Raw genomic sequence first — 19,452 nt, 5'->3', positions numbered from 1 at the left:
AAGGCACTGTCAAAGGGAATGATGCTAAACTTTGTTACTGAATGTCTTGTGTTACAGAAATATTCAAAGTTCCTTATGTCAATTGTCTTACAGTAAGCTCTCATCAGATCTTTAACCATTGTCATTTCTAAGTCTTTTGTCATCTATACTCACTGGTTTATTACTCCTAAACTAGTAAAAAACTAGATTTCAGCAGAACAGGTATTAATTACATAGGATTAAGTAAACTAAGGAAGACGATTTGGTGGCTTTTTGTTTCAAATGTTGTTGATAAAGTGTTTTAAGCTTTTTCTCTTAAGCTGACAGCAGTTTAGTAAATAACTGCCTTTATAAGCAGAATTGAAACTTTATCTTTCTCTCTACCTGATCCTCCAGAATTTAAATACTTTCAGTGACTATTTTTATATTTCATGGCAGTATGTTTATTTGCACAAGTTCAATAAGAATCTGCTTTCCTTGTAAGAACACCAATTAAAAACACTGGTTATATTAACAAGGCTTTGACTGGAACGTCATACCTGAGAGACACGTGTGTAAACTCAGATATGAACAGACAGCTTTAAGGAACTAAGATTGACTTTATAAAGCCAACAAAGCCCCTTGGAAGAACTGGCCTGGTACCTTGCTTCCTGGGTCCTCAGCCACCTTAACTGGTGAGTAAGGAAGGTCACTTCCTGGCAGGTGCAGGAACCTCAAGATGTCTCAGGGACCTCTCTCCCTTGAGGCTCCTTGAGAAGAGAGGAATTCACCCAAATGTACAGGTACTGCAGGCACAACCTGATGGCAAGTCTGGCTTAGCTTTCTGGCCTCAAAAAGCCTTTAAAAGTCCAATCTGAAATTCCTTATAAAAGTTCCAGCAAAGCATATTTAAAGGAGCCTATGTAATCCATTGCTCTTCTTGCTGCACTTATGCAAATAATCAAGCCAACTGTAATTATTTTCTTAATCTGGCTACTTCTAATAAAAATGAGGGTGATTATAGAGAAAAGTATTGTTTCAATAATGCAGTCTTATCTATACTAAATACTAATACTAGTCATTGAAATGTAAACTCGATCCAAAATTCCAGTCCCCCATAATGGCCTGGCTAATGCCCCTACTGGGCTCCTTAATAGCAGTTTGTACTTTACTCTTAGTTGCTCTTGTGTCCTCAGGTTCCTCCAATCGTGGCTAACCCAGATGACCCGGGTTGCCACCAACCAGATGTTACTTCACTGCTATGCACCTCTTCCCACTGAACCCCCTCCTTCGGCCTAATATAAGCCTCAAACCCCCATGATGCCCCTTGTCAGCCAGAAGTAACCAGATCGAGTTGTCACCCATTATGACCAAAAGGCTGGAATGTTAGGCTGGAGGAAGAAAAAACAAGGACATGCAAACAGAACCGAGAGATACCATAAAAGGAGAACAGACCAGACCCCCAAGGTCCATGCCTTATATGGAAAGGGGACAGATCTTCCTGAATTCCATCCTTCTGATGTGCCAACTAAGACCCAGATGTCAGCCTCCTCCCTCTTGGAAGGAAAAAAGTTTCTAGTTGTCTATTATGTCACCTTTAGCCAATCATACCTCTCCATGCCCCCTAGGATAGCTTACACACTCCTCCCCATCTTAATCCCTTATAAGCCCCCACCTCCCTGACCGGGTGTGACTTCTCTGGCCTATAATACCCAGACCGGAGAACATCACCCAGGAATTGCACTCAAATAAACTGCCTGGCCCTTTGTTGCCTCTCGTCGCCTGCTTATTTTGGCTAGAATTTATCTTACAATAAATACCCATTTTCAGAAATGAAATGTCCTTAGATGGAGGCCCTTTTTCTATCTGTAAAAATGAATTGCATTAATAGATCTCTCACTGTCCCCATCCAAATCCTTCTTTCACCTGGAATTTTCATTTTGGATGACAATGCTTTACTCAAACCATGATCTTAATGTGAACTTTTGAGAGTAAAATGGAAACATGTATTTTAAAATATAAGATCAAATATAGTACACTGTAGATGACTTTGTTTATGTGTGAGAATCCCATTAAATAACAGAAACTAGAATGCAATGGTAATTTTGCAAAAGAGGTAATTAACTTTTTGCCATCTGGATGAAATAAACATTTTTCAACATTTCAAACTAACCCCCCATACACACCCCTGCCCCACCTCACCAAGGAAAGCACTGTGCATGGCATATTCAGGGAACTCCAAGGAATCTGATGAGGTTGGAAAGCCGAGCTAACTAGGCATGAGAAGACCATGAAGGGTCTTACCCTCCATGCTAAAGAAGGTGGGCTCTTAGAGACTGCAGGGGTAATCTGGACAGAATGGCCTTTTAGAGGGGTCACTGGGATCATCATAGGCAGAGGGTGAAAGGGAGGGGGGTCAGGAAACAAAAAGGGAAGTCTTGGCAGGACCCGGATGAGGCGTGATAGGGCCTTGGAGAAGGAATGCTTCCTAGGGGCTGTGGAAGTAAAAGAATCAGCTGGCTCAGCACCTGGGGAGTGAGGACACGGAAGAGTGGGCTTGACAGTGGCTCTGAGACATTTTTGCAGAATTGAAAGGGCAAGCTCCTGGACTCTACCTCAGCCAATCAGGACCAGGTTCTACTTCAGCCAATTGGAACCTGGATCCTATTTCAGCCAATCGGGACCCGGATCCTATTTCAGCCAATTGGAGTTTGGTCTCTCTCTCTCCTCCAGTCAGCAAAAAGTGCACCCACCACCCCTAGACTCTGCCAATTGACCAAAGCCATGACCTATCACCCCACCAACTACCCCCAGGCCCAGCCAATCAGCCAGGGCCATGACCATCACCCCACAAACTGCCCTAGAAACACGTAAAACCTTTGTTCTTGGAAAACTCGCTCTCTCTCTGGTGCCTGGCCACTGCGTTGGCACCGGTGTGAGATTGAGCTTGGGCTAGCTTGAATAAAGGCTCTTTGCTTTTGCATCTGTGTTGGCTCCTTGGTGGTCTCCTTGGGATTCGTGACTTTGGGCACAACATTTTGGGGGCTCATCTGGGATCCCGGAGACCCCCAGGACTCCTGACCCGTGGGGGCCTAGTGCCGGCTGGTGAGTCTACTCAGTTATCTGTCTGTCTTTGTCTACCTGTGTCTCACTCTGTCTCACTCTGTCTTTGTCTATCAGTGTCTCACTGTTTTTGTTCATGAACAAGCCTGTATAAGCCTGTAGGAGCTCCAATCTGTATCTGGGTCGGCATTGACTTAGGCAGACGCACTGGCAGGTCACCGACCAGGGGTCTTGGGAGACGTCCCTTGCCCCCGTCTGGAGGACGAGGTCCTCATCTGTGAGGAAAGTCGGCTGCCACTGCAGTCCGACAGACCCTCAACTTACTTTCAGTTTTGCCTCCTTTATCTCTCATGACAGACCATTTTTCAGATGTTAGGGAGAGAGCTCACAATTTGAGCACGGACATCAAGAAGGGAAAATTTCGTGCTTTCTGCACCTCTGAGTGGCCGTCCTTTAACATTAGATGGCCGCCGGAGGGAACTTTTATTCTAACCACCCTTTTACAGGTGAAAGGTGTTATCTTCAGGAAAGGAGCCTAGGGCCATCCAGGCCAAATTCCCTACATCTTAGTCTGGCAGGACCTAATTGAAAACCCTCCCTCGTGACTTAAACCTTTCCTTCCATCCAGGGCAGACCCCACGTCCAAAGTCTTGGCCCTACAAGGTCCAGTCCCAAAGTCTGGGAAAGACTCAGGACCTAAAGAAACCAAACCATCCCTTACCCAGTTCTGCAGGACACCAGCTCAGAGGAGTTGATCTTTCCACCACCCTATCAGCCCCTCCCAACCACCCCGCCAGCAGAGCCAGCAGAACCAGATGGAGGGGAACTAGTTCCAGAAGAACCAGTTCTTATTCCTGAAAGAGGAGCGCCTGCGCATGGACCTGCGGCAGGGACACAGGGCCGGGTCCATCGGGCGGCCCTCAGTCAAGGACCCACTGACTCAACTGTCCTTCCCCTGCTTGCCACAGGGCCCCCTGATGAAACAGGAGAACGGCCAAAGCACTATTGGCCGTTCTCCACTAGCGACCTCTCTAACTGGAGAACTCAGAATGTTAAGTTCTCAGAAAATCCCAAAGATCTTATTAACCTCTTAGACACTGTTGTTTTTACCCATCAGCCCACTTGGGATGATTGTCAACAGCTCTTACAGGTTCTTTTTACCATTGAGGAGAGAGAAAGGATCCAGGTGGAAGCCTGGAAGTCAGTTCTGGGTGACAATAGACAGCCCACCCAGAACCCAGCGCTCATCAATGCTGCTTTTCCCCTCTCTCGTCCAAACTGGAACTACAATTCAGCAGAAGGTAAGGAGAGACTCCAGGTCTATTGCCAGACTCTGTTGGCTGGTCTCAGGGCAACTACACGCAAGCCCACTAATTTGGCTAAGGTATATAATGTACAACAAGGCAGGGATGAAAGCCCAGCGGCATTTCTAGAGAGAATCATGGAGGCTTTTAGACAATACACCCCCATGGATCCTGAAGCTCTAGAGAATAGGGCTGCTATAGTTATGGCTTTCGTTAACCAAGCCACTCCAGACATAAAGAGAAAATTACAGAGAGTGGAGAGATTAGGAGAAAAGAACTTGCAGGACCTGGTAGTGGTGGCAGAAAGAGTTTTTAATAATTGAGAGAGCCCGGAAGAACTACAGACGAGAATAAATGACCGCCAAACTCGAAACTTGGCTAAAATACTGCTGGCTACGACTGCAGATAATCCTCAGGAGTGACAGAGACACCTTAAGAAACTGGCCACTGGACAAGGTAAGGAAGACCTCACCCGAGGGAACTGCCCTAAGTTAAATAAGAACCAGTGTGCCTATTGCAAAGAGGAAGTCCATTGGGTCAAAGACTGTCCTAACAAAAGACCCCAAAAGGCCCCCATTACTATCCTGGGTACTGAAGGCATTGATGACTAGGGGTGATGGGGTTTGGCACCCCTCCCCGAGCCCAGGGTAACCCTAAAAGTGGAGGGGCAACCTATAGAATTCCTTGTGGACACCGGAGCTCAGCACTCTGTTCTATTAAAACCCCAGGGAAAATTGGCAGATAAAACCTCATGGGTACAGGGAGCTACTGGGATGAAATGATATTCATGGACTACCCGAAGAACAGTGGACCTCGGTGTGGACCTCGGTGTGGGCCAGGTATCCCACTCGTTCATGGTCATCCCAGAATGCCCCTACCCCTTATTAGCCCAAGACTTGCTCACCAAGGTGGGGGCACAAATCAGCTTCCACCCAGAAGGAATAAAAATTCTAGACAAAGAAGGACATCCAATACAGGTGCTCACTGTAAGTCTTGAAGATGAGTACCGCCTGCACCAGGCACCCTTACCACCAATGCATGACTTAGAATATTGGCTACAGACATTTCCCCAAGCTTGGGCTGAGACAGGGGGAGTGGGATAAGCTCAACATAGGCCAGAAATATTTATAGAACTGAAAGCAGGCGCGGATCCAGTTAGGGTCCAACAATACCCAATGCCACTCTAAGTAAGAGCTGGAATCACTCCACACATTAGAAGGTTACTCGAGTTAAGCATACTAAGTCCTTGCCAGTCATCATGGAATACCCACCTATTACCAGTCCAAAAGCCAAACTCAACTGACTATTGACCAGTCCAAGACTTGCGGGAGGTAAACAAGTGAGTGACAGATGTACACCCAACGGTCCCAAATCCGTATACCCTCCTCAGCTCATTGCCTCCCACCCGAATCTGGTATACAGTCCTAGATTTAAAAGATGCCTTTTTCAGCTTGCCCCTAGCACCTAAGAGCCAGAACATCTTTGCCTTTGAGTGGACGGACCTGCAAAAAGGGATTAGTGGCCAGCTCACCTGGATCAGCCTCCCCCAAGGATTCAAGAACTCGCCCACCATCTTCGATGAGGCCCTACATGAAAATCTGAGTGAGTTCCGATCTAAACATCCAGAATTAACTCTTTTACAGTATGTAGATGATATCCTGGTAGCCACTGAAGACCAGGAGAGATGCCTGCAAGGAACCAAGGACCTGCTTTCAACACTAGGAGCCTTGGGTTACCGAGCCCAAATCTGCAAGACAGAGGTAAGCTACTTAGGCTATAAATTAAAAGGGGGACAGAGATGGCTCATGGAGGCAAGAAAAGAGACTGTCTTAAGAATACCACGCCCACAAAATGTCCACCAAATGCGTGAATTCCTAGGGTCCGCAGGATACTGCCGATTGTGGATCCCAGGTTTTGCAGAAATAGCTAGACCCCTCTATGAAGCCACCAAAGAAAGACAGGAGTTTACATGGACAGAGACTATGGAAAACTCATTCTCTAGACTGAAGCAGGCCTTACTCTCTGCACCTGCACTGGGGCTTCCTGATTTAACCAAACCTTTCTACCTATACGTAGATGAAAGTAAAGGAGTAGCTAAAGGAGTGCTGATACAGTACATTGGCCCTTGGAAAAGGCCCATAGCTTATTTCTCCAAGCAGCTAGACACTGTTGCCGCTGGATGGCCCCCCTGTCTGCAAATCATTGCCGCGGTGGCTACCATGGTCAAAGATGCAGACAAACTAACATTAGGACAAGAATTAAATGTCACTACCCCACATGCAATCGAAAGGGTGCTCAAAAACAGCCACCAGACAGATGGATAAGTAATGCCTGACTAACGCACTACCAAGGACTGCTTTTAAACCCCACTAGAATTCTGTTCCAGACACCCACTTCCCTGAACCCAGCCACCCTCCTCCCTGACCTGGACTGGGAGGCACCACTCCATGACTGTGGAGAAATCCTGGCTCATGTTCACGGAGTCAGAACTGACCTGCGAGATCAGCCACTGGCAGAAGCAGATGCCACATGGTACACCGATGGAAGCAGCTTCATGCAAGACAGAGTAAGGTATGCAGGGTCAGCTGTAACAACTGAGACAGAAACTGTCTGGGCTGAGCCACTGGCTCCAGGGACTTCAGCCCAGTTGGCAGAGCTGATCGCGCTGACTAGAGCATTGACTATGGCCAAAGGCAAATGCCTTAATGTCTATATGGACAGTAGGTATGCATTTGCCACTGCCCACATACATGGAGCCATCTACAGAGAGAGTGGGCTATTAACTGCAGAGGGAAAAACCATCAAAAATAAAGAAGAAATTCTTGGCCTCCTATGGGCCCTTTGGCTACCCAAAGCCCTGGCTATAATTCATTTCCCAGGCCATCAAAAATCTGACACCCTGATTGCCAAAGGAAATAGACTAGCAGACCAATGTGCCAGACAGGCAGCCCTTTCAGTGGACCATGCCCTAGTGACCACGTTGCCAGACCCAGGGGCCCCTAACCTCCCAGACACCCCCTCCTACACTGATAAAAACACAAAATGGATCAAGCAGCTACCCATGACCAACTACCTAAATGGGTGGTGGAGAGCTGCCAACTGCATCATTCTACCGGAAGAGCTAGGACAATATGTCCTGACCAAATTGCATTGGGCTACACACATGGGGATGAGAAAAATGGAAGACTTGGGGCGACATGCTCACATCACTATCAGAGACTCGATCAAAAATTGGACAAATCGTAGCAAGCTGCAAGGCTTGCCAACTGACAAATGCGACTGCCCAAGGGCCCAACCCTGGTACCAGACTCTGAGGAAACAGACCAGGCGCCTATTGGGAAGTAGATTTTATGGAAGTAAAGTCTGGAAAATATGGGTACAGGTATTTGCTAGTGTTTGTAGACATTTTTTTAGGTTGAATCGAGGCATTTCCCACCAAACATGAGACAGCGCAGACCGCGGCCAAGAAGTTGTTAGAAGACATCCTGCCAAGGTATGGTTTTCCTGCCAAGATAGGTTCAGACAATGGACCAGGATTTGCTTCCCAGGTAACTCAGGGAGTAGCACAGATTCTTGGGGTGGATTGGAAATTACATTGTGCATATAGGCCCCAAAGTTCAGGACAGGTAGAAAGAATGAACCAAACTTTAAAAGAGACCTTGACTAAATTAGCCCTAGAGAGTGGCGGAGACTGGGTAACTCTCCTTCCCTTTGCCCTTTATCGAGTGCGTAACTCCCCATATAAGATGGGACTTACTCCCTTTGAAATCATGTATGGCATTCCTCCACCTATTATTCCCACTCTCATACCCAAAGTACTTGCTGAATTTGATGATCAACTCCTTTTTTCCCTCCAAGTGTTGCAACGAACCCATGAGCAGGTCTGGCCTAAGCTGAAAGCTCTTTATGAGACTGGACCCCCTCCAGAACCACACCGCTATCGTCCAGGTGACTGGGTGTACGTCCAGAGACACCAACACCAGACACTGCAACCACGCTGGAAGGGACCCTACATCATGATCCTGACCACTCCCACTGCTCTCAAAGTTGACGGGATTACTTCCTGGGTCCACTGCACCCATGTCAGACCAGCTGACCTACACGCCATTCTCAAAGACTGTTCCAGGATGGAAAAGTCAGCCGGACAAAAGCAATCCTCTAAAGCTAAGACTGCACCATTCTCACTTACCCCACTAATGTTGCTTATACTATGCCTTCTTCATGCCAAAACCCGTGACCCTAACCCTCATACCCCTATAATAGTACATGGCAAATCATTACCCCAGCTTCCCACCAAGTAGTAGTCCAGTTAAAGGGACAATACCCTAGGGGGACCTGGTGGCCTACCCTCACTGTGGACCTGTGCACTCTCTTCAAACAAGACCCTTGGCACGAAGGTAGAATAGGGATACCAGGATGTGGTACTCAGGCTTCCATGAAAGAACTCCAAAATACCTGCTTCTATATATGTCCAGCCCCCTCAACCAACCATGCCAAGGTCTCACAGTGTGATGGGTGGACAAATTTTTTCTGTAAAAATTGGGGTTGTGAGCAGACTGGGACATGCCATTGGCTGACAGGAAAGCCTCCCCCAGGCCTCATAAAAATCCAACGAAATACAACTCACACCCAATGCACGACTAATCCCACCTGCAACCTAATTGACATCTCCTTTACAGATGCAGGAAAAAAAGAAACAAACTGGGAAATAGGGCTTATGTGGGGACTACGACTCTACCAGAGTGGATATGATAATGGAGTCTTGTTTATGCTCAGGATACTTGAAAGGCCTCTAGCCAGGTCCCAGAGAATAGGCCCAAATCCTGTGCTAGCACCTCCTCCACCCAAATTTCAGACAACCACAACGCCTATCTCCCCATCGCCCTCCCCTATACCTGCTATGACATTCGCCCTCCCTTCTATGAGGGAATCGTGATTTTGGGTCAGTACAACACAACTTCTGACCCTAATGCCTGTAGATGGCACCAGAGAACTCAAGGACTAACTTTACAGTCAGTGTCAGGTCACGGCCTCTGTTTAGGATACCCCCCCTTCAATATCAACCCCTCTGTAATACAACCATAAACCCCTCCAGTCCGGACTATTATGTACCCACCCCAAGAAAGTTGGTGGGCCTGCTCGACAGGCCTGTCACCTTGTGTCCACGGGCAGGTGTTAAATAAGACTAAAGGATCCAGCTTCTCCCTAAAATCATATATCACTCAGAAGAAGAAATATATCAGAGATATTCGAGTGAAATCGGACGCACTAAGAGAGAACCCATTTCAGCATTAACTATTGCAATGCTCTTTGGAATAGGGCTGACAGGGGTTGGGACTGCAGTAGCTTCATTAACAGTGCAGAGCTCCCATTATAATAGCTTGAGAGCTGCTATAGATTTAGACCTCGAGAGAATAGAAACCTCCATCTCCCACCTTCAGGAATCTTTAACCTCTTTGTCAGAAGGTGTTCTTCAGAACAGGAGAGGTTTAGACTTAATTTTCTTACAGCAAGGGGGGTTATGCGCAGCCCTGGGGGAAGAATGCTGTTTCTTTAAAGATCACTTGGGAATTGTCAAAGAATCTATGGCTAAAGTCCGAGAAGGCTTAGCCAAACGTAAGAGAGAATGGGAACAACAACAAGGATGGTTTGAATCTCTATTTAACAATTCCCCATGGTTAACAACCCTAGTCTCCACCTTAATGGGCCCTCTAGTAATACTGTTACTTCTACTTACCTTTGGACCCTGTATCCTCAATAGACTGATGACTTTTGTCAAAAATAGAATTAATACAGTTCAGCTGATGGTGCTAAGACAACAGTATCAGCCTTTATCTCCTTACAACTGTGAAACCTCATTGGACCCATGATTGGGTCCCTTTTTAAGATCCAAAGAAAGGGGGAAATGAAAGGGCAAGCTGCTGGACTCTACCTCAGTCAATCAGGACTGGGTTCTACTTCAGCCAATTGGAACCTGGATCCTATTTCAGCCAATTGGAGCTTGGTCTCTCTCTCTCTCCTCCAGTCAGCAAAAAGTGCACCCACCATCCCTAGACTCTGCCAATTGACCAAAGCCATGACCTATCACCCCACCAACTACCCCCAGGCCCAGCCAATCAGCCAGGGCCAATCACCATCACCCCACAAACCGCCCTAGAAACCCATAAAACTTTTGTTCTTGGAAAACTCGCTCTCTCTTTGGCACCTGGCTACTGCGTTGGCACGGATGTGAGATTGAGCTCGGGCTAGCTCGAATAAAGGCTCTTTGCTTTTGCATCTGTGTTGGCTCCTTGGTGGTTTCCTTGGGATTCGCTACTTCGGGCACAACAGAATGATGGTGTTTACCATTTGCTGAGGCCCCAAAAGAGAGGAGTAGAACAGATCTAAGGTTTGATGACTTCCTCACTGTTGCAGAACTGAATTCAAACTACTTGAACCCTTTAAAGTGTGGCTCCAACCTGGCTTTCAAGCCTCACTGCCTACAGCTGTCCTCAAACCAGAAGCCCCCAGCCCCTGGTGAACACTTTTTTGTCACTATTTTTTCTAACTGTAAAAATAACATGCATTTATTGTATAAATTTTGGAAAATACAGAAAAGCAGAAACAAAATAAAAATCACCCATAAACCTGTACCATACAGATAACCACAGTAAACATTTGGGATATTTCCTTCCAATCTTTTTTCTACAAATGACTATATTTTTATAGTTTTATTACAAAAACTAGAATCATATCTATTTACAGATTAATAACTAACTTTTTCCTCACATAACAGAATCAATACAAAGTTTTCAAAAACATCATTTTTAGCAGCTGTGCTAAGTAAAATAAGCCACTTACAAAGATTTTCCTAACATATGTTTGATCCCCTCTCATCACCATATGTTATATTTTCTTATGTTTCATGCTCTCCTTTTTTTCCCCCCCTTTTGGTCTTACACTGCCCATTGCTTCCTTTGCATTGTTTTCCTCTCAAGGGAATTGGAAGGTGTCCATTCCATGTTTATCCAAAACAGAATCTACCTTGAACTGCTCAGGCTTTCTTAGGGTGCCTTTGGGTCTGCTCAATGTCATTCCCACTTTTCAGTATGGCAAAATCCCTCTCAGCCTTCAAAATCTCCAAGGAGTCATCCATTCATTCATTCATGCACTCCTTCAAATGAATATTTACTGAGGACCCACTGTGCGCCAGCCCAGTAGCTACCAGAAACAGCAGTGACCATGGCAAAGACCCTGGACAGCCACAGCCCTCTCCCCAGGAGCAGTGCACACCCTTTTTTAGTGTACTCATAAAATTTTGTACCTCTGTTTAAACACTTTTCACATATTTTGATATTTTCTGGGCTGTGAGTCCTATTGGGTGCCTTCCCCACCCCCACCCCATTTCCTTCAAGGTTGGCCCACAACCTAGAAACCAGTAATGGTTCAGAAAGTGACTGCATGTGTTGAAGGGAGGAGGTGTAGCTGATGGCCTCTGAGTTTTATGACAACAGTTTCTAAACCTGAAATTGGGTCGTTTGGTTTGACAAGTCTAAGACGGCAATTGCTGCACCTCTGAGGGACTTGTGGAACTCACTTCTGTTGTTCGAGGGCTATAGTTAGTCCAGAGAGGTAAGAAAAGGCATCCAGATGCAGCTGGTGGACTCAGCCTGGCTGGTGGAGGCTGTGTTTCCATCCCTGCTCGTCCATTCCCAGAGATCAGACACAGGTGGCATAACTCACAGCAGCTGGAGGGGGGGAGCAGTGGCTACTTTGTGCCCCTTCTCTCCCCTCACCTCCCCCACCTCATGGACTGACCCACCTGGGCCCTTCCCACATCTCCCACCTCCCCTGCAGTCCAGACCACATGGCAGTCACACGCACTCAGGCTCCACGGCTTCTCTTTTTGTAGGCCAGCCTATCTGCTCTCAGCCCCTGCAATGACTGATTCAGCGACTGCCTCTTTGTAAATTTCCTCTTTGCCCCAGGGAAATGCCAACTGCTTCTGGCCCATGTTGTCCCCTGGGCTCTGGCCTGGGCTGGTCTCAGAGACAGCCAGCTGGGTCTTGGGGTCTTGTCCCCTCCTCTGCACTCCAGAGGCACAGGGGAAGTCCCTGGTTCTGTGGGCATGGGCACTCCTCAGGTAGCTCAGTCTCACTGATTCCCTTTGGAGATAGGAAGGAGCTCGCCTGATAGGGACAACTACATTAAGTATGCAACAGTGGGATCAAGACCCCACTATGGGTCTCCTCTCCTTCTGCCTCGTGTACACATTTGAGTGGGGGAGGCTTTGAGGAAGGGATGTGATGGCTGAGCTGAGGAAACACACTGTGTCACCCATGCAGTCTTTCCTTTCAGTCCCAGCCTTCTTTATTGAGCTGCAGAGTTAAATCCTTGGCAGCCTCCACACCATCTGAGCAAAGAAGAAGGCACGTATGTTCTCAGCAGCTCTTCAGTTTGGCTCCCCCAGGTGCTGCAGTCCCTCCTGCCCACTCTGTCCCACCATCTGTGCTCTCCACCACCCCTCACAAACATCTGCATGTGTACTGTGCCCTTGAATGGACCCATGCAGGTGCAGGGCTTCTGAGAACACCTGCCCAGAAACTTTTCTCACCTCTGCCCTTGGGAGGAGAAGTAGCTGAAGCCTCTGGCTGCCTCAGCCCACACATGGGGAAGAGTGGGGTGGCTTGGGCCATGGTCAGGCCTCGAGTCCAAGTGCGGTCATAGCATACCTGAAAGCACAACTGGATGCCACCACTGGCCCAGGCTGGCCAGCACAGACCCCTGAGGCCCAGAGATAAAGGAGGACCATGGGCGGCCCCAGTAGGACAGCCTAATCTCTGAAGTCAAATGTACATTTCAGAGCAATCGTAGGTGGGAGTTTGCTGGGCTCTCATTTCCTTCTGCCCAAACTCTGGTATCCCTGGAGAATCCTCTGAGAAATCATGTGTCAAGGAAGTTTGGCTTTATGGAGACTCAGCAGCTAGTTTCAAGGACAAAAATGTGGAGATAAAGGTGGTGGGGAGAAGCAGAGGGTGATGAGGCAGGCTTCCTCCTCCAGCCCACCAGCTCTCAGCAGGCATAGGTCCTGGCCAAGGGTCTGGGTGCCAGTGCTCCTGGAAGATGCAGGGTTAAGAATGAAGATTCAGAGTGAAATGCTGGGTGAAAATCCCAGGATGCTGGGTGATGATGAACTTGGAAGAAGTGCTGGGAGGGAAGGTGATGAAGTTGGGTGTGACAGTGACCTCCAGTTTTGTTTCTCACAAGCACTGAGGGGCCTCCACATCTCCCACTGCTGGCTCATCTGGAGTGGGGAACTCCACAGGCCCATCTGGATCAGGTGGCTCCACAGGCCCATATTCATCACCCACCAGTGGCTCTTCCTCTCCCTTTAGGTTGGGGGCTGACCCAGCTTTTAGCTCCTCTAGTGCCAAAGAGCCCTGGCATGACTTGCGTCTACTGAAGAAAGTGGTGAGTGTAGGCCTTCAGCCAGACCCCTCCTCCTCAAAGGTCCCAGAACCCTTGTTGCCCCTGGACCCTCCTGCTGTTACTGTCAGAGTCTCTTCATCACATACTTGGGCTGGCCCAGCCCAGGCATCTACTACCCCATTGCGCTTTCCACCAATGCTTAGTGTCAGAATCCCTGTCCTCCGCTTCTGCCGCTGGTGCCACAGCAGGAGTAGTGCCATGAGGACAATGAACATTAGCAGAGCCACAAGCAGAGCCACCAGCAGGGTGCCATTTGTCCCATGATCTTAATTTGGGGAGGACTTTGGGGTAGTCATAGTGGGTATTTTTACCCCGCATGAAGGGGAGTTACTGATCCCCTTGGAGGTCTCCAGGGAGCTAGTTGCCATGGGGACAGAGGGTCCACTGGTCCCCATTGAGGTCTTCAAAGAGCTGGTTGCCATGAGGACAGAGGGTCCACTGGTCTCCATGGAGCTCTCCAAAGAGCTGGTTGCCATGGGGACAGAGGGTCCATTGGTCCCCTTGGAGGTCTCCAGTGAGCTAGTTGCCATGATTCCACTAGTCATATGTTGAGAATTCATTACTGAGATGGCAGGGTTACTGGTTGCTTTAAAAAGCTGTAAGACTGATGACTGCTTGGTGGAAATTTCCTGGGAGTTTGCTGGATCCGGGACAGATTGGCCACTGCTGACAGCAATAGAAGTCCCAGGAGAGGAAACGTCATTGGCTGTATAAGGGGTTGAAGTAGATGGGAAGATCTGGTGCCCAGTGCTATTATTCTTCTCAGTGACCCTTGTTTTTATGAGGGCAGAGATTGCTGACTTGAGGTTTGGGGTCTTAGTGGTATCAGAGACTAAAGAAACAGAGGAGCTACTAGATACAGTTGTCTGAAGAATGGTTGTCAACACCAAAGACTTTACAGTCATCTCTTGGACCAAGATGCCCGCAAAGAGGAGGAAAAGCAGGGTCATTTGCATGGCAACAAGCAGGAGCAGGAGCTGAGACCTGAGGGGGGGAAGTTAGAGAAATAGAAAACATAAGGAGCTGGGCGGGGGATACCCTGGCCAGGCCCTCCCCTCCTGCCCACATCCCTGCTAGCTGCTGGGCCCCTAACTTGTGGTTTAATGGCTTTTTCCACACTTGCTTTTACTATTATCATAAATAACAGATAAAGGAACAGATGCAGGCAGCTCTCCCATTAACTCTATCCCATAGGCTTCCTCAGCTTGGCAGCTTGCACTGCAGCAACGGCTGCCACTTCTGGCCTTCCCTGACCCTATTCAGCCCCAATGGCTCCTGATCCTATTTTCCCATCATCTACCAGAGTCTTCTCAAGCCAAAGGCACATTCCCAGGTCTGCTGAAGCCCCTGCCCCACCAAGTCGCACCTCTTACCAGCTCACTTGATAAGGGCACAGGACTGGGGCCAGGTCACTCCAACTCCTCCTGCAGCTGGGGCAGGACTGGGCAGACAGGGCCCCAAGGGCAAAGGAGTGGCTCCACCCACCCCACTCCAGCATCCTGCCCCACCCTCCTGCTCCCACAGCTGCTATGTGATGAGAGCACCATCACTTACTCTTTCCGGGGTATGAGATGGTGCCAGGGGCTCTGTGTATCATCTGAAGCAAGTGGGCATGTGGGAGGTCTGGAATGGAGTTTCCTGGGTCTTAGCTGGGAATAGGATGGTAGGAAGTGATGCTGGCTAGGGATGGGGGTCAGCACTGGGTGATGGAAAGGTATATTTGAGATGTATAGGTGTAGAGAAGATGGGAGGGACAGATAGTTTCCTTTGCATTTGTGGTCCCCAACCTGTTCAGCCAGGACCCAGGGTGGCACCATTTCCTGCCCCAAGAGCTCCCAGGAGCAAGTACCAAGACAAGAAGTCCCCCAACTAGTGAAAGGTTTTGCAGGCTGCCTGTGATCCTTGGTGAGCTCTTGACAGCTTCTCAATGAGGTCACCACGATGGCCTGCAGTTGTGGAGTGCTTAACTAAATCCAGGTAGTTACTAACACTGTATATGCTAGGATTTGATTTTTGTAGAATATTAATAAAGATGAGGGAAACTACATAGAAAACAGTCTGGAAAGATATCTACTAAGGTATTAACCAAACTTCTTTGGATAGGTATGAATAGGGGGTTCTTTATTTTCATTTTTTGGATGGTTGCTGTTTTTTCTGACTTTCCTCTAATTTGTAAGCTTTGACTTTTGGTGTGTGTATGGTTTTGTTTTTTGCCTTTAAAAAAATCAGAACTGACTAATAAAGGAAATGCATATGAAACAATGAAGAAAAATCAAAACTGAATTTTAGACTGTAAAAATAATAATGTACATGATAGATGGAAACAGGCCAATGTCAGGGCCTGGGATCATACCACTCAAGCTAATGAGTTAGTCTGACAAAGACATGAAACTACTGGATCAAAGACAGGAATCCATTACTTACAGCACAGCGAGCAGCAGGAACAATGTGTTCGCATCATTTCCTCTCATCCATAAATCCAATGAGGGTGACACAGAGGGGCTTGCCTTGCAGCTGAGGAACCCTAACCTTCAGGAATTTCCCTCTTCACAAGAAGGTGGTAAGCAAGTCCGCTCTTTGTCCTGAAGGGAGACATTACTTCCTCCCTCAGAGTTACTTACTGAAAACACACCCCTGAGAAATGGCCTGGATGCAAAGTGGCCAGGACCTTACTTTCTTGGCATACCAGTGGGAGTGTACAGATATGCCCAGGGTGCATGGAGCCATGGTGGATTGCCTCTCCCAACAATCAGGAGAGTGTAAAATGAAAAGGCTCCTATAACAACAAAGCAAAACGGAAGGAACAAGCAGCAGCAGACCCAATCCTCAAGAAGGGACTGCTGGTTACCAAAGGGAAGAGGCTGAGGAGGGTGGGTGGGAAGGGAGGAAGAAGTGGATTGATGGGTATTATGAATAGCACATATAATGTAGGGGGTCACAGGAAAGGCAGTATAGCACAGAGAAGACAAATAGTGACTCTATAGCATCTTCCTATGCTGATGGACAGTGACTGCAATGGCTGGGGAGATCGGGGGGACTTGATACTATGGATGAATGTTGTAACCACAAGATACTCATGTGAAACCTTCATAAGAGTATATATCAATGATACCTTAAAAAAAAGACTCCCTACCACCACCACCAGAGAAATATTCATAACAAAGTCTGTGTTTAAACAAGCATATGTGCATATATTTCATTATACTAGATTCTGAAATTTTCTTTTTTTACTTTACTGAAAGAAAAAAGAGAGAGAAAGAAAAAGAGGAAAGGAAAGGACCCATTCCATTGTCAGACACTTAGATTATTTCAACATTTTGCTACTACAAACAGAAAAGGAGTAATATTGGCTGAAAAGTAATTGGAGGTTAAAAACATTTTTTTTAATTCTAAGAATTTGACAAAAATGTTTGTAAGACTGCACAAAGATTCCAAATTTCCCAATCTTAAAAAAGCACAGAGCAAAATTCATTTTCGACCAAATTTTCATTCCAAACAGATTGCTTCTGTCAGAGTTGTATGTTTCCCAGGCTCTGTGTGGGACCCCAATTCTGGGGACAGCTGAGAGCATGTAGGTGGGTCCAGGGCCAGGGTTGGGGCAGGGAAAGTACAAGATTAGCCTGACACATCTTGTTGGAACATAGAGTAAGAAAGTGCTCAAAGAATGATGGGAAGCACTTTAGAAACAGGGTCTGACCAGAACAGACTATTGGCCCTGACAGAGAGGGAGAGATGATGAAAATGTGAACAAGGGATGGTCATTGCCCAAAAGACATCACAGAAGAGTAACCCCTGGAGCAGCAGTTTGCCAGGTACTGACCCAAAGGTTCTCTATGTCTGATTCTAGCTGCTTCTCACAGCAGGCCCATTTTATAGGTGAGGAACCCAAGGCACAGAGAGTTTAAATAACTTGTTCCAGGCATTTAGAATTGCCAAGCTCAGTGCCAAACACTTTACATTCACATGGCATTTACTCTTTACAACAATCTTCTAAGACACATATCATTACAGTCAAAGAAACTGAGAAACAAAACAGGTAAGAGATTTGCTGAGGCTTAGACAACCAGCAAGTATTAGAGATGAGCTTCAAAGCAGGTTGATCTAACAGCCCAAGGCCAAGGATAAGGACATCCCAGATAGTACCAGGGTCTGATACTCAATTACTGTGCTGCATTTAAAGACATGCTTATGCACAAATAACTCAAATAATAGAATCCTTGCTAATGAAAGGGACTGGAGTCAGACTTAGTGTCTAGGAAAACTTCAGAGAAAAAATGTCTTAAAAAGTGAAAGGGAGAAGGGAGCCAAGATGGCGGCATGACTAGAGCAGTGGAAATCTCCTCCCAAAACCACATATATATTTGAAAATACAACAAATACAACTATTCCTAAAAGCGAGACCAGAAGACACAGGACAACAGCCAGACCACATCCACACCAGCGAGAACCCAGCGCCTCGCAAAGGGGGTAAGATACAAGCCTCAGCCTGGTGGGACCCGAGCGCCCCTCCCCCCAGCTCCTGGTGGGAGGAGAGGACTTGGAGCAGGGAGAGAGAGGGAGCCCAGGACTGCTAAACACCCAGCCCCAGCCAACCACACCAGAGCGCAGACACGGGGTGCGTGGGGTGCTGGATACTAGGGAAACAGGACAGTAAGACCTGTAAGCGGGTCCCCGCAGCTGGCCCCCTGGAGACAAAGAGAAGTGAGTGCTTTTGGAAAGTCTTAAAGGGACAGGGACCCCACAGCTGGATGGAAGTGTCCAGCGACACTCAGCCCAGCAGCTGGGAATCTCGGGGAACTCCAGGCACTCTACCCCCTGGGAAGCAGAGAACACAGAGGCCCCTCATGGAGATAAAAACCCTCCTGGCTGTTTCATCTCCAACACGGCTCTGCCATATCAGAGCAGCAGCCCGAGGCAGGCCACGCCCACAGCAAATGCGGAGCTAAACTCCATAGCAGCAGGCAAGAATCAGAAGTCCCATCTGTGTGCAGCTGCTTAGCAGAAGTCACTAGAGGTCGCTGTTCTCCCAGGAGAGGAAGGCCATAAACCAAGAAGAAGGGATGTTCTCCCAGCCATCACCTGTGGCAGATCTGCAAACTATCTCTATCACCATGAAAAGGCAGAAAAATTTGATACAGACCAAAATCACAACCCCTGAGAAGGTGATAGACCTAACCAGTCTTCCTGAAAGACAATTCAAAATAAAAATTATAAACATGCTGATGGAGATGCATGATGGAGAGAAATATACAACAGTTAAGGGATGAAATCTGGAGGGAGATTACAGATGTCCGCAGGGAGATTACAGAAATGAAACAATCTCTGGAAGGATTTATAAGCAGAATGGATAAGATGCAAGAGGCCATTGATGGAATAGAAACCAGAGAACAGGAACACATAAAAGCTGATGCAGAGAGAGAAAAAAGGACCTCCAGGAATGAAACAATATTAAGAGAACTGTGTGACCAATCCAAAAGGAACAATATCTGCATTATAGGGGTACCAGAAGAAGAAGAAAGAGAAAAACGGATAGAAAGTGTCTTCGAAGAAATGATTGCTGAGAACTTCCCCAAACAGGGGGAGGAAACAGTTGCTCAGACTACAGAGGCACAAAGAACTCCCAACAGACGAGACACAAAGAGGACAAAACCAAGACACA

At 47.3% G+C, this 19,452-nt stretch overlaps 2 protein-coding genes across 9 annotated transcripts; one reads left to right on the top strand and one right to left on the bottom strand.

The window, feature by feature from the left end:
* The first annotated feature begins 2,469 nt into the window (after positions 1-2,469).
* On the top strand, positions 2,470-10,605 carry LOC118971428 (uncharacterized). 8 transcript variants are annotated; one of them, XM_073215318.1, is made up of 4 exons: positions 2,537-4,322; positions 5,969-6,085; positions 6,712-6,896; positions 8,184-10,605. In XM_073215318.1, exons 1-4 carry the CDS (start codon positions 4,149-4,151, stop codon positions 8,200-8,202), a joined length of 495 nt encoding a protein of 164 aa, XP_073071419.1. In that variant the 5' UTR covers positions 2,537-4,148; the 3' UTR covers positions 8,203-10,605. The 8 variants fall into 8 exon arrangements, 6 of the variants coding, with proteins under 6 accessions (XP_073071419.1, XP_036868782.2, XP_036868781.1 ...); XM_037012887.2 differs by having other exon boundaries at positions 2,545-3,063; positions 4,163-4,322; positions 6,712-10,605; XM_037012886.2 differs by having other exon boundaries at positions 2,545-3,063; positions 4,163-4,781; positions 6,712-10,605.
* Positions 10,606-11,015: 410 nt separating this feature from the next.
* SPN (sialophorin) lies at positions 11,016-14,762 on the bottom strand. Its single transcript, XM_017672102.3, is given in 1 exon segment — positions 11,016-14,762. A coding segment is annotated over 1 exon segment (1,185 nt). The 5' UTR covers positions 14,750-14,762; the 3' UTR covers positions 11,016-13,564.
* Between the last annotated feature and the right edge of the window lie 4,690 nt (positions 14,763-19,452).

This window comes from Manis javanica, chromosome 10 (assembly GCF_040802235.1).
Source record: "Manis javanica isolate MJ-LG chromosome 10, MJ_LKY, whole genome shotgun sequence".
Taxonomy (NCBI): Eukaryota; Metazoa; Chordata; class Mammalia; order Pholidota; family Manidae; genus Manis; species Manis javanica.
This window is presented reverse-complemented; position numbering and strand designations above follow the sequence as displayed.

What these genes read in the sequence shown, in the direction of transcription:
- LOC118971428 (XM_037012884.2), top strand. Translation starts at nt 4,149, where the DNA reads ATGATTGTCAACAGCTCTTACAGGTTCTTTTTACCATTGAGGAGAGAG. An exon ending in GAACTACAATTCAGCAGAAG is followed by an intron (nt 4,323 to 5,968) that starts GTAAGGAGAGAC and finishes ACTCTTTTACAG; the next exon opens with TATGTAGATGATATCCTGGT. An exon ending in CCCAAATCTGCAAGACAGAG is followed by an intron (nt 6,086 to 6,711) that starts GTAAGCTACTTA and finishes ATTCTGTTCCAG; the next exon opens with ACACCCACTTCCCTGAACCC.